The sequence below is a fragment of the Danio rerio genome, chromosome 14 (genome assembly GCF_052040795.2).
Source record: "Danio rerio strain M-AB ecotype USA chromosome 14, GRCz13ab, whole genome shotgun sequence".
Lineage (NCBI taxonomy): Eukaryota > Metazoa > Chordata > Actinopteri > Cypriniformes > Danionidae > Danio > Danio rerio.
In genome coordinates, this window is record NC_141034.1 from 1,954,014 (window position 1) to 1,972,085 (window position 18,072).

At 37.4% G+C, this 18,072-nt stretch overlaps 2 protein-coding genes and 1 long non-coding RNA gene across 3 annotated transcripts in view; 1 reads left to right on the top strand and 2 right to left on the bottom strand.

Moving 5' to 3' along the window:
• Positions 1-18,072, top strand: part of dock2 (dedicator of cytokinesis 2) — a 158,858-nt gene that overhangs the window by 71,796 nt on the left and 68,990 nt on the right. Inside the window, 1 exon segment of the mRNA NM_001440749.1 lies at positions 2,166-2,261. Coding sequence (NP_001427678.1) covers positions 2,166-2,261 — 96 coding nt within the window.
• Positions 10,530-18,072, bottom strand: part of insyn2b (inhibitory synaptic factor family member 2B) — a 36,651-nt gene continuing 29,108 nt past the window's right edge. Inside the window, exon 4 of the mRNA XM_087281182.1 lies at positions 10,530-11,458. Within this exon, the coding sequence (XP_087137308.1) occupies positions 11,290-11,458 (169 nt within the window). The 3' untranslated portion in view covers positions 10,530-11,289. The remainder of the gene's footprint in view (positions 11,459-18,072) is intronic.
• On the bottom strand, positions 14,026-17,729 carry LOC147840748 (uncharacterized). Its single transcript, XR_015507207.1, has 3 exons — positions 14,877-17,729; positions 14,482-14,665; positions 14,026-14,107 (listed from the first exon to the last, which is right to left on the bottom strand). It is a non-coding gene; the product is annotated as an uncharacterized LOC147840748 (long non-coding RNA).

Here is an 18,072-nt window from a genome sequence, read left to right on the forward strand (position 1 = left end):
TACAACAAAACGTACCCTAGTTGCGCATTTCAGATTTGCAAAGATGTAGACAGCGCCTTCTAGTGGATGTTCAATCTGAGACGTACAACAAAACATACCATAAGTAACAAATTTCCTATTATTAGCATTGTAGATAGCACCCTCTAGTGGATTTTCCATCTGAAACGTTCAACAAAACGTACCGTAAAAAACTTATTTCAGATTCGCAAAAATGTCGACAGCGCCCTCTAGTGAATTTTTAATCAGAAAAGTACAACAAATCGTACCCCAAGTAACGAATTTCAGGTTAATTACAATTTAGATAACATCCTCTTGTGGACTTTTGATGTAAAATGTACAACAAAACGTACCATAAGTAATGCATTTCACATTCGCAACAATGTAGACAGCCCTCTCTAGTCGATTTTTTTTATCTGAAAAGTACAACAAAATGGACCTTAAGTAACATGTTTTAGATTTGCTAAATGTATACAGTGCCCTCTGGTGGATTTTTTTATCAGAAACGTACAACAGAACACACCCTAAGTAGTGTATTTCAGATTTGTAAAAATGTAGACAGCGCCCTTTAGTGGATTTTTAATCCGAAACGTACAACAAAACGTACCCTAGTAATGCATTTCAGATTCGCTGAAATGTAAACAGCACCCTCTAGTGGATTTTTCATCTGAAACCTACAACAAAATCTACCCTAAGTAATTGTTACAAATTTAGACAGCACCCTCTAATCGGTTTTTCATCTGAAATGTGCAACAAAACGTACCTGGAGCAATGTATTTTACGTTTCGCAAAAATGTTGCCTGAGCCGTTGTGGAAATACTCTTTGATCAACAGTTTGTGTCAGACAATTTGGCAAAGACAAACATTTGTCTTTGTTTAGAGGATCATGCTGATTCATGCAGGATGAAACCAGCAGCATGGATTAAGACTTGAGTTGACTTTAAAGGAGGCCACTTTTGCTAAAATACAGTGCTGTTTGGGGCCAGATGGGGTTTCAAGTTTCGGAATCAATAAACTTAAATGAATAAAAAGAAATCAAAGGCCTTTAGTTACATCTCTCTCTCATTCCCTCTCTCTCTCTCTCTCTCTCTCTCTCTCTCACACACACACACACACACACATTGAGCTGCACCAGATCTCTTTAGTCTGATCAATACGTTTAAACAATGAATTAGTGTGTAGGAGCCAGAGAGACCTGGGGTCCGATTAATAAAATGTGCATAGAAACCTGCCTAAAAGTGAACATACACCAGAATAAAATGTGTATTTGTTTATTTATTAATAATCATGGCTCATATGATGATTTAAAGTGGTTCAATTATGTTAGTATTTAAGTTAAATATGTTTACTTGGATTTAACTTGGATCTGCACAATCTCTGATATTCAATATTTTGATATTCAAATTGACATTTTCCATCATTTGGATGGTTTAATTTATGCTACTTTTTAAAATATGACTTGTATTAGCTGTCTGCAAAGTTTAAAAAATGCAAAAGATCACAAAAAAAACTGTTGAAATATAGCATAAAGGGTATTTTAAAGAGGATCTATTATAAACAAAATGCATTTATAAGGGGTTTAAACACAGTTGAGTGGTAATTTAATTTATATTAATTGAATTTAATTGGATTTGTTATAATCAGACTTGATTAAAACACTGTGATTGACATTCTCCCATTGTATGTGTCATCAGAGGGGGAAAGCCCCGCCCACTAGTGACCATCTCTCCCTCATTAGCATAGGACGTTAGTCTTGTTTTTCAATCTGCACCAATGCTGACCACAGGGATTTGTAGCTCCGCCCTCTTCCTAAAAATAGCACAATCTCATATGCATTTAAAGCAACAGTCACCAAAACAACACAATTAGGATCAAAGCCTAAAGGGGTCAGTTTCAGAGAGTTAGAATTATTAGTGTAGTATTTTGTGCTGAATCTTCACTACACACACTCAGAGGCTTATTGTACATCTTGTGAAGTGACTTATTGTACATCTTAAAGGGGCAAAATAGGTCCCCTTTAAGATCCATTATTCCTCATTTACAGCAAACACTCAGAGTTTGTGTGTTTGTGTTTTAATTGAGGAGCTTAACAAGCAAATCTTTGACCATTTGGACGCAGTGCAGTTCAGGAACACAAATAACAAGCGTTTTGTCTCTTTCTCTTCCAGGGGGACACATTTCAGCACATTCAGGACATCGTGTCGTCTCTGCTGAGGACAATAAACCGCACAGTCATCACCATGGGCCGGGAACACACTCTTATTGTGAGTTACACACACCTGATCCTCTCTATTGCCTTTTCTCTTGCTCCCTTTTTTGTCTCACTATCATTATGGCTCATTAAAGGTGATTTAAACACAAAACAAAACGTTTAAAATACACAGTTTTATTGACGTCATCTTAAATATCTCAATTACAAACAGGTGGAGGGGGAGTGCATTGTGGGAAATGGAGTTTTAGACTATTCAGAATATCGGCGTATAAAAATACATTGATTATAATATTTGTTATTCTATATATCTGTCTATATATATATACTGTATGTTTTCAAGTCTGGACATGAAGACAGGACAGGTAGGAAGACGTGTGTTTAAACCAGAGCATGTGATATTCCTACAACAAGTGTTGGTCTGTTTGAGAAAGTGTGTATTCATTATGAGGAATCAACCATGTTTGGGAACAACGAACATTTACACTTCTTTATGTGGGATTGTGTGGAAGATAGTGGTCTGCATTAATGGGTTGTTCATGTCATAGTAAAATTAACATAATTACTACGGTGCTGTTTTTGTTTGACTCGTATTTTACAAGTTGAAAACTCACAATTTAATAAAACACACACTTGGCTCATGTGACGTGAAATGAAAAAACGTCGCAGCATCTTTAATTATAGGCAAACAACTATTAGATGAGCTATGCCCAAATATTTAATAGTTTTATTATAGCTAATAGGGAATATTTAGGCTAATTTAAGTAGCATACCTGTCAACCCTCCTGTTTTTCTCGGGATTCTCTCGTATTTTACAGTTCTACCCTGCTATCATCCCGTATTTTTCCCATATTTTCAGTCTTTCTCTTAAGGGTGGCAAATAAACATAAAAAAACCGAGCCTCCCTATACGCAACCCATACCGCCGAACCACCAGGGGCCGCCCTTCGCTCTCAAATGCGAGTCTGTTCTGTGCTTTCGCTTTGTTTAGGCATGAAAACACTTTGAAATAAACATAAAAACAGTGCGATTCCCTTCCTTTTCATTACAGGTGCCGTCTCGCCTTCACATGCAATCCTCAAAACAGTCATATAGCAGTGCGTGACTGCCAGCTGACGCACTCCATAGTGATAAACAAACGCTGTTTTCCTAATTGATTCTGTACACGCACTTCCAATCGGAGCGAACGTCTTGGTTTTGGGTGCGTGTTTAAACAGACGAACACATAATTAATAATAATAGCGTCTAAAGATGTCGATCTTGGTGTTTTTTCTTTTTTCCAAACACAAATAATTTCCTCCTATATGAGCTTAAAAAGTTAGGAAAGCAGTCAAATGCTTTCATTATAACGTTAGATGTGTGCATTTTTAAAGTGACAACAATTGCTTAATGTAAGCAATCTAAAAAAATTAAATAAATGGGAGATTTATTTGTTGCTCTTTAATCAGAATGTGTAAGTTACAGTGAAGAAACGGTTAATGAGATTTGATAGCTTGATTTTATTTCTTTATAATAGCTTATTTTAATAAGCTGAACTGTTTGCTAATGTATTTGCTATTAATGTATACTATTTATTGTTTCTTTTGTAATTAATAATAATAAAACATATATATATATATATATATATATATATATATATATATATATATATATATATTTATATATATATATATATATATATATATATATATATATATATATATATATATATATATATATATATATAAATATATATTTATATATATATATATATATATATATTTATATATATATTTATATATATATTTTTATATATATATTTATATATATATATATATACACATGTCGGGGGAATCCCTTACTATGGTGGGCATATCCCTTATTTTCACATCCCAATCTTGACAGGTATGAAGTACTTCTGAATTATTTAGCTTTATTATTGGCATTATGCAATCATTATGCAATCATCAACCTGAACAACTGTCAGAATCTCATTTAGTAATTATGGTCATTTCAATAAGACATGATCAACCAATATACAACCACTTTAAATGACAGCTCACTCTATTTGTGTCATTGGCAATGCTTCATGGGATTGTAGTTCTTTAGGTTTGTAGTCTTTTGGTCATACTTCTTTGCTTCAGTTCAGACTCTCATTGTAGCTGTTTGGTTTGGGTCATGGCTTATAATGGTTTAACTAAGGCTTAGTTGTAATCACTGTAAAAATTCAGTGTCTGCCTTAAGTTTTTAAGTTGTACCAAATCAGCTTCATGTGTCACGGTGGCTCAGTGGTTAGCACTGTGGCCTCACAGCAAAAATGTTGCTGATTCGAGCCCCAGCGGGACCAGTTGGCATTTCTGTGTGGAGTTTGCATGTTCTTCCCATGTTGTTGTGGGTTTCCTCCTGGTGCTCCGGTTTCCCCTACTGTTCAAAACACATGAGCTACAGGTGAATTGCATTTGTAAGCTAAATTGCCCAAAGTGTATGCTTGTGAATAAGAGTGTATGGGTGCTACCCAGTACTGGGTTGCTGTTGGAAGGGTATCCGCTGTGTAAAACATATGCTGGAATAGTTGGCGGTTCATTCCACTGTGGTGTTAAATAAAGGGACTAAGCCAAAAGAAAATGAATGGACTTAAAAGTGTAACTCAGTTTTTTACAGCGTGTGGACAAAACCTGAAAACATGTTGACATCAGGGGCCGTTCACATTTGATGACACTGGTTTAGTACCTTGATATGTATTCAAAGCTTAAAAAGCTTTTTATAATTGCACGCTTAAAATAATTATGCACATAGACCAAGAGAAAAAACAAAGTTCTGTGTAAACAACCCAGAAGTATCGTTGGGAGTTATATAGAAACGTTGTGTAGCTGAGTTTCAGAACAGTGTTTAAAAGTATTTAATTAAAAGTAAATTAATATTAAATATTTCCTTTTAAAGTTCTAAACTATGGGAGAAGAAAATCTGTGGCTAAAAAGGTTGTTTATACAGAATTCTGATTGTTTTTTCTTGGTCTATGTGTTTCCTACGGAACCCCGGAAGGGACGTAGTGGGGGAGAAAAAAATTGGCTGGGTGAAAAAAAAAAATGGGTGAAAGAAAAAAATGGGTGGGAGGAAAATATATATTTCTAAGTTTTTGCGTTCTCTCGCAAAGATGTTTTGCGTTCCCTCGCAAAGTTTTGCGTTCCCTCGCAAAGTTTTGCGTTCCCTCGCAAAGATGTTTTGCGTTCCCTCGCAAAGATGTTTTGCGTTATCTCGCAAAGATGTTTTGCGTTCCCTCGCAAAGTTTTGCGTTCCCTCGCAAAGATGTTTTGCGTTCCCTCGCAAAGATGTTTTGCGTTCTCTCGCAAAGATGTTTTGCGTTCCCTCGCAAAGTTTTGCGTTCCCTCGCAAAGTTTTGCGTTCCCTCGCAAAGATGTTTTGCGTTCCCTCGCAAAGATGTTTTGCGTTCTCTCGCAAAGATGTTTTGCGTTCTCTCGCAAAGATGTTTTGCGTTCCCTCGCAAAGATGTTTTGCGTTACCTCGCAAAGATGTTTTGCGTTCCCTCGCAAAGATGTTTTGCGTTCCCTCGCAAAGATGTTTTGCGTTCCCTCGCAAAGATGTTTTGCGTTCTCTCGCAAAGATGTTTTGCGTTCCCTCGCAAAGATGTTTTGCGTTCTCTCGCAAAGATGTTTTGCGTTCTCTCGCAAAGATGTTTTGCATTCCCTCGCAAAGATGTTTTGCGTTCCCTCGCAAAGATGTTTTGCGTTCTCTCGCAAAGATGTTTTGCGTTCCCTCGCAAAGATGTTTTGCGTTCTCTCGCAAAGATGTTTTGCGTTCTCTCGCAAAGATGTTTTGCGTTCCCTCGCAAAGATGTTTTGCGTTCCCTCGCAAAGATGTTTTGCGTTCCCTCGCAAAGATGTTTTGCGTTCTCTCGCAAAGATGTTTTGCGTTCCCTCGCAAAGATGTTTTGCGTTCTCTCGCAAAGATGTTTTGCGTTCTCTCGCAAAGATGTTTTGCGTTCCCTCGCAAAGATGTTTTGCGTTCCCTCGCAAAGATGTTTTGCGTTCTCTCGCAAAGATGTTTTGCGTTCCCTCGCAAAGATGTTTTGCGTTCCCTCGCAAAGATGTTTTGCGTTATCTCGCAAAGATGTTTTGCGTTCCCTCGCAAAGTTTTGCGTTCCCTCGCAAAGATGTTTTGCGTTCCCTCGCAAAGATGTTTTGCGTTCTCTCGCAAAGATGTTTTGCGTTCCCTCGCAAAGTTTTGCGTTCCCTCGCAAAGTTTTGCGTTCCCTCGCAAAGATGTTTTGCGTTCCCTCGCAAAGATGTTTTGCGTTCTCTCGCAAAGATGTTTTGCGTTCTCTCGCAAAGATGTTTTGCGTTCCCTCGCAAAGATGTTTTGCGTTACCTCGCAAAGATGTTTTGCGTTCCCTCGCAAAGATGTTTTGCGTTCCCTCGCAAAGATGTTTTGCGTTCCCTCGCAAAGATGTTTTGCGTTCTCTCGCAAAGATGTTTTGCGTTCCCTCGCAAAGATGTTTTGCGTTCTCTCGCAAAGATGTTTTGCGTTCTCTCGCAAAGATGTTTTGCATTCCCTCGCAAAGATGTTTTGCGTTCCCTCGCAAAGATGTTTTGCGTTCTCTCGCAAAGATGTTTTGCGTTCCCTCGCAAAGATGTTTTGCGTTCTCTCGCAAAGATGTTTTGCGTTCTCTCGCAAAGATGTTTTGCGTTCCCTCGCAAAGATGTTTTGCGTTCCCTCGCAAAGATGTTTTGCGTTCCCTCGCAAAGATGTTTTGCGTTCTCTCGCAAAGATGTTTTGCGTTCCCTCGCAAAGATGTTTTGCGTTCTCTCGCAAAGATGTTTTGCGTTCTCTCGCAAAGATGTTTTGCGTTCCCTCGCAAAGATGTTTTGCGTTCCCTCGCAAAGATGTTTTGCGTTCTCTCGCAAAGATGTTTTGCGTTCCCTCGCAAAGATGTTTTGCGTTCTCTCGCAAAGATGTTTTGCGTTCTCTCGCAAAGATGTTTTGCGTTCCCTCGCAAAGATGTTTTGCGTTCCCTCGCAAAGATGTTTTGCGTTCCCTCGCAAAGATGTTTTGCGTTCCCTCGCAAAGATGTTTTGCGTTCTCTCGCAAAGATGTTTTGCGTTCCCTCGCAAAGATGTTTTGCGTTCCCTCGCAAAGATGTTTTGCGTTCTCTCGCAAAGATGTTTTGCGTTCCCTCGCAAAGATGTTTTGCGTTCTCTCGCAAAGATGTTTTGCGTTCTCTCGCAAAGATGTTTTGCGTTCCCTCGCAAAGATGTTTTGCGTTCCCTCGCAAAGATGTTTTGCGTTCCCTCGCAAAGATGTTTTGCGTTCCCTCGCAAAGATGTTTTGCGTTCCCTCGCAAAGATGTTTTGCGTTCTCTCGCAAAGATGTTTTGCGTTCCCTCGCAAAGATGTTTTGCGTTCCCTCGCAAAGATGTTTTGCGTTCCCTCGCAAAGATGTTTTGCGTTCTCTCGCAAAGATGTTTTGCGTTCCCTCGCAAAACTGTTTCTCCACAAACACTTCCTGTTCACTTCACTCACGTAAACCCTCCCGTTTTTGCTGAAATTCTCCCATATTTTACCATTCTACCCACTTTCTTTACATTACTGTGCGCTGATTGTCGCCTTTCACTTTGCAACCTCTGAACCAGTGAATGCATGTTTAAGCGCTGACTGACAGACGTGCTCCATACAATAAACTGATCCCAGATCAGCGTCTGTACGCGCCATTTAAAGGGACACTTCTGTTATCAAACAAGTGCGCAGCAAATGAATCATGTTTTGTTTAGTTTGATAAAATAGGTGTCTCTGTAAGAATGCACAGATCAATAATGAAAGCAGTCCATTACTTTAGAAACTGTTTGTGCTCATTTAAGAGAAAATAAGCTGTTTAAAATAAAACATGCAGGACGGAGATGTTTCATATTATTCAGTGTATTTGTCTGTTTAAACATACACCCGCTCCTCTGTAAATGGTGTTTACACACGCTGATCTGGGATCAGTTTATTGTACGGAGCGCGTCTGTCAGTCAGCGCTTATACATGCATTCACTGGTTCATAGTTAGCATACGCACAGTAATGTAAAGAAAGTGGGTAGAATGGTAAAATACGGGAGAATTTCGGCAAAAACGGGAGGGTTTACGTGAGTGCAGTGAACAGGAAGTGTTTGTGGAGAAACAGTTTTGCGAGAGAACGCAAAACATCTTTGCGAGGGAACGCAAAACTTTACGAGAGAACGCAAAAAACTTAGAAATATATATTTTCCTCCCACCCATTATTTTTTTTTCACCCACCAATTTTTTTCTCCCCCACTACGTCCCTTCCGGGGTTCCGTAGTTTCCCCCACAGCCCAAACACAAACTAAATTGGCTGTAGTGTATGAGTGTGTGAATTAGAGTGTATGGGCGTTTCCCAGTACTAGGTTGCAGCTGGAAGTGCATCCGCTGTGTAAAACATATGCTGGAATAGTTGGCGGTTCATTCCGCTGTGGCGACCCCTGATGAATAAGGAACTAAGCTGAAGGAAAATGAATAAATGAATACACAGGGTTGTCTAACAAACCAGTAGGATGAATAATTTTGACTTGAACTGTATGTTATTAAAACTAGCTTCTTTTAATTAGACATAAAAACTTAGATGTAATTTAACACAAGAATGTGTTTAGTGTGAACGACCCCCACAGTTCCTCTTTTCCCGCCGCTTGACTTTAGGATTTCTGAACTTGTTTTAATTAATCTTTGCTACTTTTAAACGGTGTTCATCCTCACAGACAGCCTTCTAACTCAAAGTGACTCTCATAAGTGACTGATTGATTCCAATAGGGTATTTCATTAAGCAGGTGTCAGCATCGATATGTGTGACAATATCTCGTTTGCGGTGCATTGTGGGACCCCTAGGATAAACGCAGTGTGATTGCGTCTTTTGCGTAATTTGAAACAGGACTTGGGGTTGCTTAAAATGCGGTGTAAGTAGGCAGATCACAGGGTTTGGGAGCAGAGCTTTAGACATTCATTAGTCGGGGACCAAAGCCATCCGCACACAAAGGTCAGAGAAACGGAGACGAGCAGAAGAGATGGAGAATCTCCGTCAGGATAACACTCAGGAATATCGACTGCATTCCGGCTCTGTCACACACTATGAAGGGGATTTATTGACTGCTTAGACACAAGGTCTCCAGGGTCTCCTTGGGCTTTAATTCGTCCTCAAGTTTGCAGGATGTCAGATGAGCTTTGAGAAGTTTGTGGTATTATTGTTATAACAGTTATTCCAAAGCATACTCCAGTCAGCGAGAGCGGGTATCCGAGTTTTGGTTTCCATGATGACACTGATGCCGGTGGAATCTTCCATGAATGAGAACTGAACATATTAGTGAACAGAGCTGCTTGAGAATTTGCGAATGGCTTGCAGAATGGGGGATAATTGTAATTATTTTAAGTAGGGATTCAGCAAATCTTTTGGCTGCCTAAAATTGTTGTTTTTATTTTTGTTTTGTTTTTTGGATGAAAGGGAAAAATGGACGAAAATTAGCTTAAAAAAGAGTTATGTTGTGCTGCAATGTCCTGTGCAATACTTTCAATCTCAAGACAAGACACAAAAATAGCAATTTTTTTTAAATAACGCTGTGCAAAAGTTTGTGAACCCTTGGTTTTAATCCTGTGTGTGGTTTCCCGATGATCTATGACTGTTTTTTTGGCTTTGCGATGGTTGTTGATGAGTCTCTTGTTTGTTCTAAACAGTTATACATGATAATAAGTTAGTATAGTTTTAACTAGGGATGCACTGAATTTACGTTTTCATCAAAAATAAGTATATTTTGCGGGGGTGGGGGGGGCAAAACTGAAAAACAATTATGAAAATATGGGCTAAAAAAGGTTAGGCTTTGATGCAATGTCGAGCACGCTGGTTTCAATCTCAAAACAAGACACAAAAATAGCTGAAATTATTAAAATAACCCTGTGCAAAAGTTTGTGAACCCGTGGTTTTTAATCCTGTGTGTGGTTTCCTAATGATCTATGACTGTCTTTTGGCTTTTTGATGGTTGTTGATGAGTCTCTTGTTTGTTTTGAACAGTTATATATATAATTATAAGTTGGTATAATTTTAACTAGGATGCAATGAATTTACCTTTTCAACAAAAATGGCATTTTCGGTAGGTTTTCTGTGCGTAATTGAAAATCTTTCTAAAACTATGAGCAGAGAAAAGGGTAATGTTGTCCCGTACTGTCCAGTACATTAGTTTTAATCACAAATCAAGACACAAAATAGCTGAAATGATTAAAATAACCCTGTGCAAAAGTTTGTGAACCCCTGTTTTAAATACTTTGGGTGGTTTCCTGATAATCTTTGACTTATCTTTGTGATGAATGTTGATGAGTCTCTTGTTCGTTCTGAACAGTTATATATAATAGTAAGTTAGTATAATTTGAACTTGGTATGCAACAAATTTTCATTTTCACCAAAAATTGGCATTTTGGGAGGATTTTTGGTGCAAAGGCAAACATTTGTCTGAAAATATGAGCTGAAAAAAAAGGTTATGCTGTGCCACACTGTCCAGCACAATAGTTTCAATCTCAAAATAAGATAACAAAATAGGTGAAATGATTAAAATGATCCCGTGCAAAAGTTTGTGTACCCCTGTTTTTAATACTGTGTGTGTTTTCCTGATGATTTATGACTGTCTTTTGGCTTTGTGATGATTGTTGATGAGTCTTTTGTTTGTTTTGAACAGTTATACTGTATATAATAAAAAGTTGGTAGAATTTGAACTAGGGATGCATTGAATTTACCTTTTTTCACCAAAAATGGCGTTTTCGGTAGGTCTCCTGTGCGTAATCGAAAATATTTCTGAAAATATGAGCTGAGAAAAGGGTAATGCTGTCCCGCACTGTCCAGTACACTAGTTTAAATCTCAAAACAAGACACAAAATAGCTGAAATGATTAAAATAACCCCGTGCAAAAGTTTGTGAACCCCTGTTTTTAATACTGTGTGTGGTTTCCTGTTGCTCTATGATTTTTTTTTTCTTCTTTGCTTTGTGACTTTTTCCTCGAGTTCGCAAACTTTCAAGCAGCGCTGTATAACTGTGGTAGATCTCCATGCTATTGGTTCTTTACAGCCACCAGAAACATTTCTTGCGCAGTTTCTTGACGCGGCTCTTGGTCCGAGGGCGAATTTGGGCTGGTTTGGGGATGGCAGAGGGAACGTCGTACTCCGCATCATCCAAGGCTTCCAGAATGTTTTGAAATCCGCTTTCCTGCACACGGAAATCATGCTCCACACTAGAGAGAGATCACAAACATAAAAATACAGAATATTAATCATCTAACATCATATCTATATATATATATATATGTATATATAGTATACACAGAATATATATATATATATATATATATACAGTTAAAGTCAAATTTAGTCACCCTCCTGTGAATTTTTTTCCTCTTAAATAATTTCCTTATGGACAGCACGGTGGCGCAGTGGGTAGCACGTTCGCCTCACAGAAAGAAGGTCACTGTTTTGAGCCTCGGCTGGGTCAGTTGGCGTTTCTGTGTGGAGTTTGCATGTTCTCCCCGTGTTGGCGTGGGTTTCCTCCGGGTGCTTCGGTTTCCCCCACAAGTCCAAAGACATGCGGTACAGGTGAATTAAGTAGGCTAAATTGTCCGTAGTGTATGAGTGTGTGTGTGTGGATGTGTGTGTGTGGATGTTTCCTAGAGATGGGTTGCGGCTGGAAGGGCGCGGAAGTTGGCGGTTCATTCCGCTGTGGCGACCCCTGGATTGATAAAGGGACTAAGCCGACAAGAAAATGAATGAATGAAATTGTCCTTAGTGTATGAGTGTGAATGGATGTTTCCCAGTGATGGGTTGCAGCTGGAAGGGCATCCGCTACATAAAACATGCTAGATAAGTCGGTGGTTCATTCCACTGTGGCGACCCTAGATTAATAATAAAGGGATTAAGCCGAAAAGAAAGTGAATGAATGAATGAATGTCTTGTAAATCAGTTGTAATGTTTTTCTTTTATTTTAGATTGTGATTAAGTTGGTAACACCACATACGTAAAATTATTTCACATTACATCACTGTATTGACCAATACTTCATCTTAATTACTCGTAACAGCAGAAACATAGAGCCAAGATTGTTATTGATGAATGAGAGAAGGGAAAATAAAAACAGACTCTTCATCATCTGTTCTGACAGATCATTCCTCACGACACACTGTAGAAATGAACATTAAAACAATACTGCATGTCAAAAACAACAAGCAGACGCAAAGACAAAGCGACAGACGATCACTGAAGCATTTTTCACACTCTCTCTCTGTGTTTCTTTTTCCCGGTTTTCTTCCGTCATTCATCTCGCTTTCGCTCAGGTTTCACAGTGCAGCTATCGAGTTCAGGCTTTTCCATGGAGAGATTGATTTTTAATGATAATGTATAAAGCTTTCAGGAGACGCCGACTGTGAGTTATGAAGTTAAAGCTCTGCAGCTGCTTCTGCTCTGCCTTTTTATTTTAGTTCATCTTTTTTACATTTAATAGCTCAATTCCCACAATCCTGAAATGAGATCATCCAAAGCAAAACATTCCTGTAGTTCTTCTACACATAAAGGTGTGGTTACCTTAGATATTTAAGCTGATTCAAATGAACCCTATAAGTCCTTATGTTAAACTGATTTAAAACAGCTTGCGTAACCCATACAATTAAGTTCGAACATGATTGACTTAGCATTAAACATATACTGAAATAGTTGGCGGTTCATTCTGCTGTGGCGACCATTGATTAATAAAGCTCCCTGCAAACTTTGTTGTGTTTTGTGATTTATGATAATAATTAATAAGAATAATTTAAAAACATGTTTGCCGTAAAACCCTTAATGGTAAAAATAATTCTACTTCAATATTTAGCAATGAATTACAGACACTCTGTTTTGAAATGCTTCATCAGTCAGTATTGTACCATTGTCTTCATCCTTCTCAGATCTTTCTGAATTTAAGGACACTGTTTTTGTCATCTTTGTGCTTTTTAAATCTTTCTTTTTATTCTGTGTTTAATATTAAGGCTTGTAATATTTTTCTTCATCTCTGAGCCGGTTGGTCCAGGTCAAGGATTAAAATGATGAGTTTTTCCAAATTCCAAAGTTAAAATGAACCAGACAAATACTTCCAAAGCCAAGGCCACCAATACATACTGTTATCACAACGACGCCCTACACACACACACACACACACACACACACACACACACACACACACACACACACACACACACACACACACTGTTTCATCTGCCTGCAATCTAACAGCACATAGAGTATGTGTGTGTGTGTGTGTGCATGTGTGTGTATGAGAGGGGTTATGACCTCTATTTACAGTATAGCCACAGTCTTGCCTGCAATTTCCCAGAAACTAAGTGAGTTCAGTGAAAGAGGGAAAAGAAGTGATGTGATGAGCAAAAGACGAGAGGTGAAGGATGAGACGATAATACAGACTGACAGAGAATGTATTGAAGGTTAACAAAGCCCATATTGATGGATGGCGATAAACAAAGCGTGTGGATTATCGTCTAAACACTGCATGAAAAATAACAACCGTCCCGCAGTGATTGTGCTGTTGAATTTCTTTGGTAAGCACTTTATTATTTGCAGACCCAACTGCAATTGACATTCATCCTCAAAACCTTTTTATTTTTGTATCTGAATTGTGATGATTGCACATGCATGAACACAACAAATCATCTACCTTCCTGGATGTACTTATTACATGGCTATTTGCCACAAAGCATCAAAGTTAACATTGTTCTGAGTTGTAATAGTTTGTTAATTCTGTAATTAAATGCAAAGCTGGCAGAAATGAAAACAGCTGATGGAGTATACACTAACTTGCACATTATTCAGACATTAAAGGGCGCCAAACAGACAAAAACACAAAGCTGACAGAAACCAAAACAGCTGATGGAGTATACACTAATTTGAGCATTATTAAGTCACAAGATGGTGTCAAACAGTCAAAAACAAAAACAGCTGATGGAGTATACACTAACCTGCGCATTATTCAGACACTAAATGGCGCCAAACTGTCTAAATGAAAACAGCTGATGGAGTATACACTAACCTCTGCATTATTCAGACACTAGAGGGCGCCAAACTGTCTAAACGATAACAGCTAATGGAGTATAAATTAACCTGTGCATTATTCAGACACCAGATGGCATCAAACAGTCAAAAACAAAAACAACTGATAGAGTATACACTATCCTGCGCATTATTCAGACAATAGAGGGCGCCAAATTGTCTAAACGAAAACAGCTAATGGAGTATAAATTAACCTGTGCATTATTCAGACACAAGCTGGTGCCTAACAGTCAAAAACGAAAACAGCTGATGGAGTATACACTAACCTGCACATTATTTAGCCACAAGATGTCGCCAAACAGTCAAAAACGAAAACAGCTGATGGAGTATACACTAACCTGCACATTATTCAGACACTAGAGGGCGCCAACCAGACAAAACGAAACAGCTGATGGAGTATACACTAACCTGCACATTATTCAGACACTAGAGGACGCCAACCAGACAAAACGAAACAGATGATGGAGTAAACACTAACCTGCGCATTATTCAGACACTAGATTGCGCCAAACAGACAAAACTAAACAGCTAAAGGATTATACACTAACCTGCGCATTATTCAGCCACAAGATGGCACCAAACAGTCAAAAACGCAATGCTAACAGAAACGAAACTGACCGACTGGCTGAATGACCAATCAGAATTGAGTATTCCAGACAGCTGTGTAATAAACACAAACATTGACCTCTTAAAATAGCTTATTTTATACTCTTTAATACACAGTGCTCAGTCTCACAATATTTTAAGCACAAAATCTAAACCACAAACTTTCCTTTCTCTGCAGGAATGCAGGCAGGCGCTGCTGTTTTCTACACAAATGCAAATCTAGTTATTTCCGTATTGCATTTGAACGTCGACAGTTTCTGCCGGCTGTAAATCTGTTTTTCAGTGTTGCTGTCATTTTCAGAGCGCGTCATTTGTCACTGGAAATTGCTAGGTGATGTCTCGCATTTGCATATCCAGATGACAAATTTGCATGTATGTGATCCGTGCAACATGCAAATTCCTCTCCGCAGAGTTTTTTCCGTTAGCAAGGCAATTGATTATACCTTTTTGGTCACAGTTGCTCAGACTTTGTGGCTTAAAGAGACCTTTAACCCTCAATATTAAGCTTTGTCACACTGTGTTTTGTGCATGAATGATTCATGGAGAGGATCTGGCGCCCATTGGACTCGCTGAGCAACCACCTGAGGTTGGCACGGGCAAAGAAAACGTTTGACTTCACAAAGAGCGCACATTTCTGTATTTTAGGAAGCACTATAACCGAGCAATCTCAACTTTCCTCATCCCCCAGAGGACGGAGGCATGAAGACAGAGAGCAAAGGGAAGAAAGGGAGAGAGAGATGAAGAATGATGGAAGCAGAATTTGTGATGAACAGATCTTGTGAGGGAAGAGAGTTCAGTCAGTCAGAAAGCTCAAAGCTGGAGTCTGCACTTTCAGAAAGCCAAAAATCTTAATCATCAGTATTATCTTCCCCTAAATCATGAGTCGAAGGAAAACCCGCACTATTAATCACGCTGTGTGAATTAACACACACCCAGAGGAAAATGGGTTTTATTGCACAGATGTTGCAAAAATGGTCTGGAAATATGGGGCTTTGTAGCTTTTAGTTGGTTTGTATTAACATGGAGATCGTCCATATGCTTGGGAGACTCTCAAACATTCACTTTTAGCTGATTTAAAATGTACAGGTTTCATCTTTGGAGAAAAATGAGACAGAAATATTAATGATTCATGGTGCATTTACTGATGGAGACTGAAAAAGTAGTTCCTAGTGTGATGCGGGTTAAACACAAACTTTTTTTTCAGTTTTTTAGTGCTAATTTGTATATTGTTAAAGTGTAATTAATCTTCGGTTTGTAGGAAACTTCACTGTAAGTAATGTTTACTTTTAAAAAAAGAAAACCCACTGCTTAAAAATGAGGTAAATGAATTATGTGAACAATTATTAAAAGTAAGTTCAGTCAACAAATAAATGGAGGAATGATTGAATGAACAAACGAAGAAACGAATGAATGAATAAATGTTTGAATTAATATATTCAGGCTCTTACAAATGAGAGCGTGCATTAAGTGATGTACGAATGTATGAATTAATTAACTATTTTTAGCAGATGTGAACAAATGAATGCATGAGTTAATTAATGAAAAAATGACTGAACGGATGAACAAATGACTAAACAAATATATTTGAATGAATGAATTAATAAATTAATGAACAAATATATGAATGAATGAATGAATGAATGAATGAATGAATTTATAAATGAACTAACAATTGAATGAACAAATTAATATTTGATCAAAAATATTCAGGCATTACTGCAGTGATACAGCAATGCATTTTTGATCAACTGAATGCATGTACAAATTAAAGATTTTTTTAGCAGATATGAGCATATGAATGGATAAATGAATTAACAAATGAGTCAATGAATGAAAGAACCAACAAATGAATGAATCAATAAAGAAACAAACCAATGAATCAATGAGTGAACAAACAAACAAATGAATGATTCAATTATTTAGCAATTTTTAGACAAGAAAGAATGAATGCATGCATGAGTAAATTAATGAATGAATGAATAAACAAATTAATGAGCAAATGAACGAATAAACAAACCAATGACAAAAATATTTAAATGAATGTATTTATGCATTAACAAATGAGATCATGCGGTAATAAAATAATGCATGAATGAACAAATGAATGCATGAAAGATTCATTAGCAATTTATCAGATGTGAACAAATGAATGAATGAATGAATGAAGGTATGAATGAACGAATGAATGAATGGACGTATGAATGAACGAATGAATACATGAAGGATCGAACAACCGAATGAATGGATGAACAAACGAACGAATGAATATTTAAATGTAAATATATTTATGCATTAACAAATGAGAACATGCAGTAATAAAATAATGCATGCATGAACAAATAAATGCATGAACAAATTAATTATTTAACAATGTATTGTGATCAAATGAATGCATGAAGGAACAAATGAATAGATTAATGAATGAACAAACAATCAAAAAGATATTTAAATGAATATATTCAGGTATAAACAAATGAGAGCAATGAATAAACAAATGAATGCATAAATGATTAATTGGCGATTTATTAGATGTGAGCAATTTAAATAATGAATGAACGAATAAACAAATGAATGCATGAATGAAGATTTGAATATTTGATTGAATATATTCAACAAATGAGAGCATGCAAGAATAAAGTAATGCATGCATGAACAAATTAGCAATCATTAGCAATTTATCAGATGTGAACAAATGAATGAATGAATGAATGAATGAATGAATGAATGAATGAATGAATGAATGAATGAATGAATTGATGGATAAAGCAATTTATCAGATGTGAACAAATTCATAAATGAATGAGTGCATGAATGAATAAACAAATGAATGAATAAATGAACAAACAACAAATGAATGGATGAATGAATGCACAAATGAATTATTTACCAATTTAACAGACGTAAACAAATGAATAAATCCATGCCTGAATGGATCAATCACTACAGTAAATTAACTGCTAAAGGAATGCATGGATGGAAAAATGAATGAATGAATGCCGAAATGAATGCATGAAACAATAAAAACAAACAGAAATGGTCAAATCTCTGCATGTGATGTGACAAGTAGAATTAATTTGACACCAATTATAAACAGTCGGGTGGACAGTTATTCACTTTAGTTAGTATGCCGCCCTAGAATGAAGCTGTGTGTGTAGAA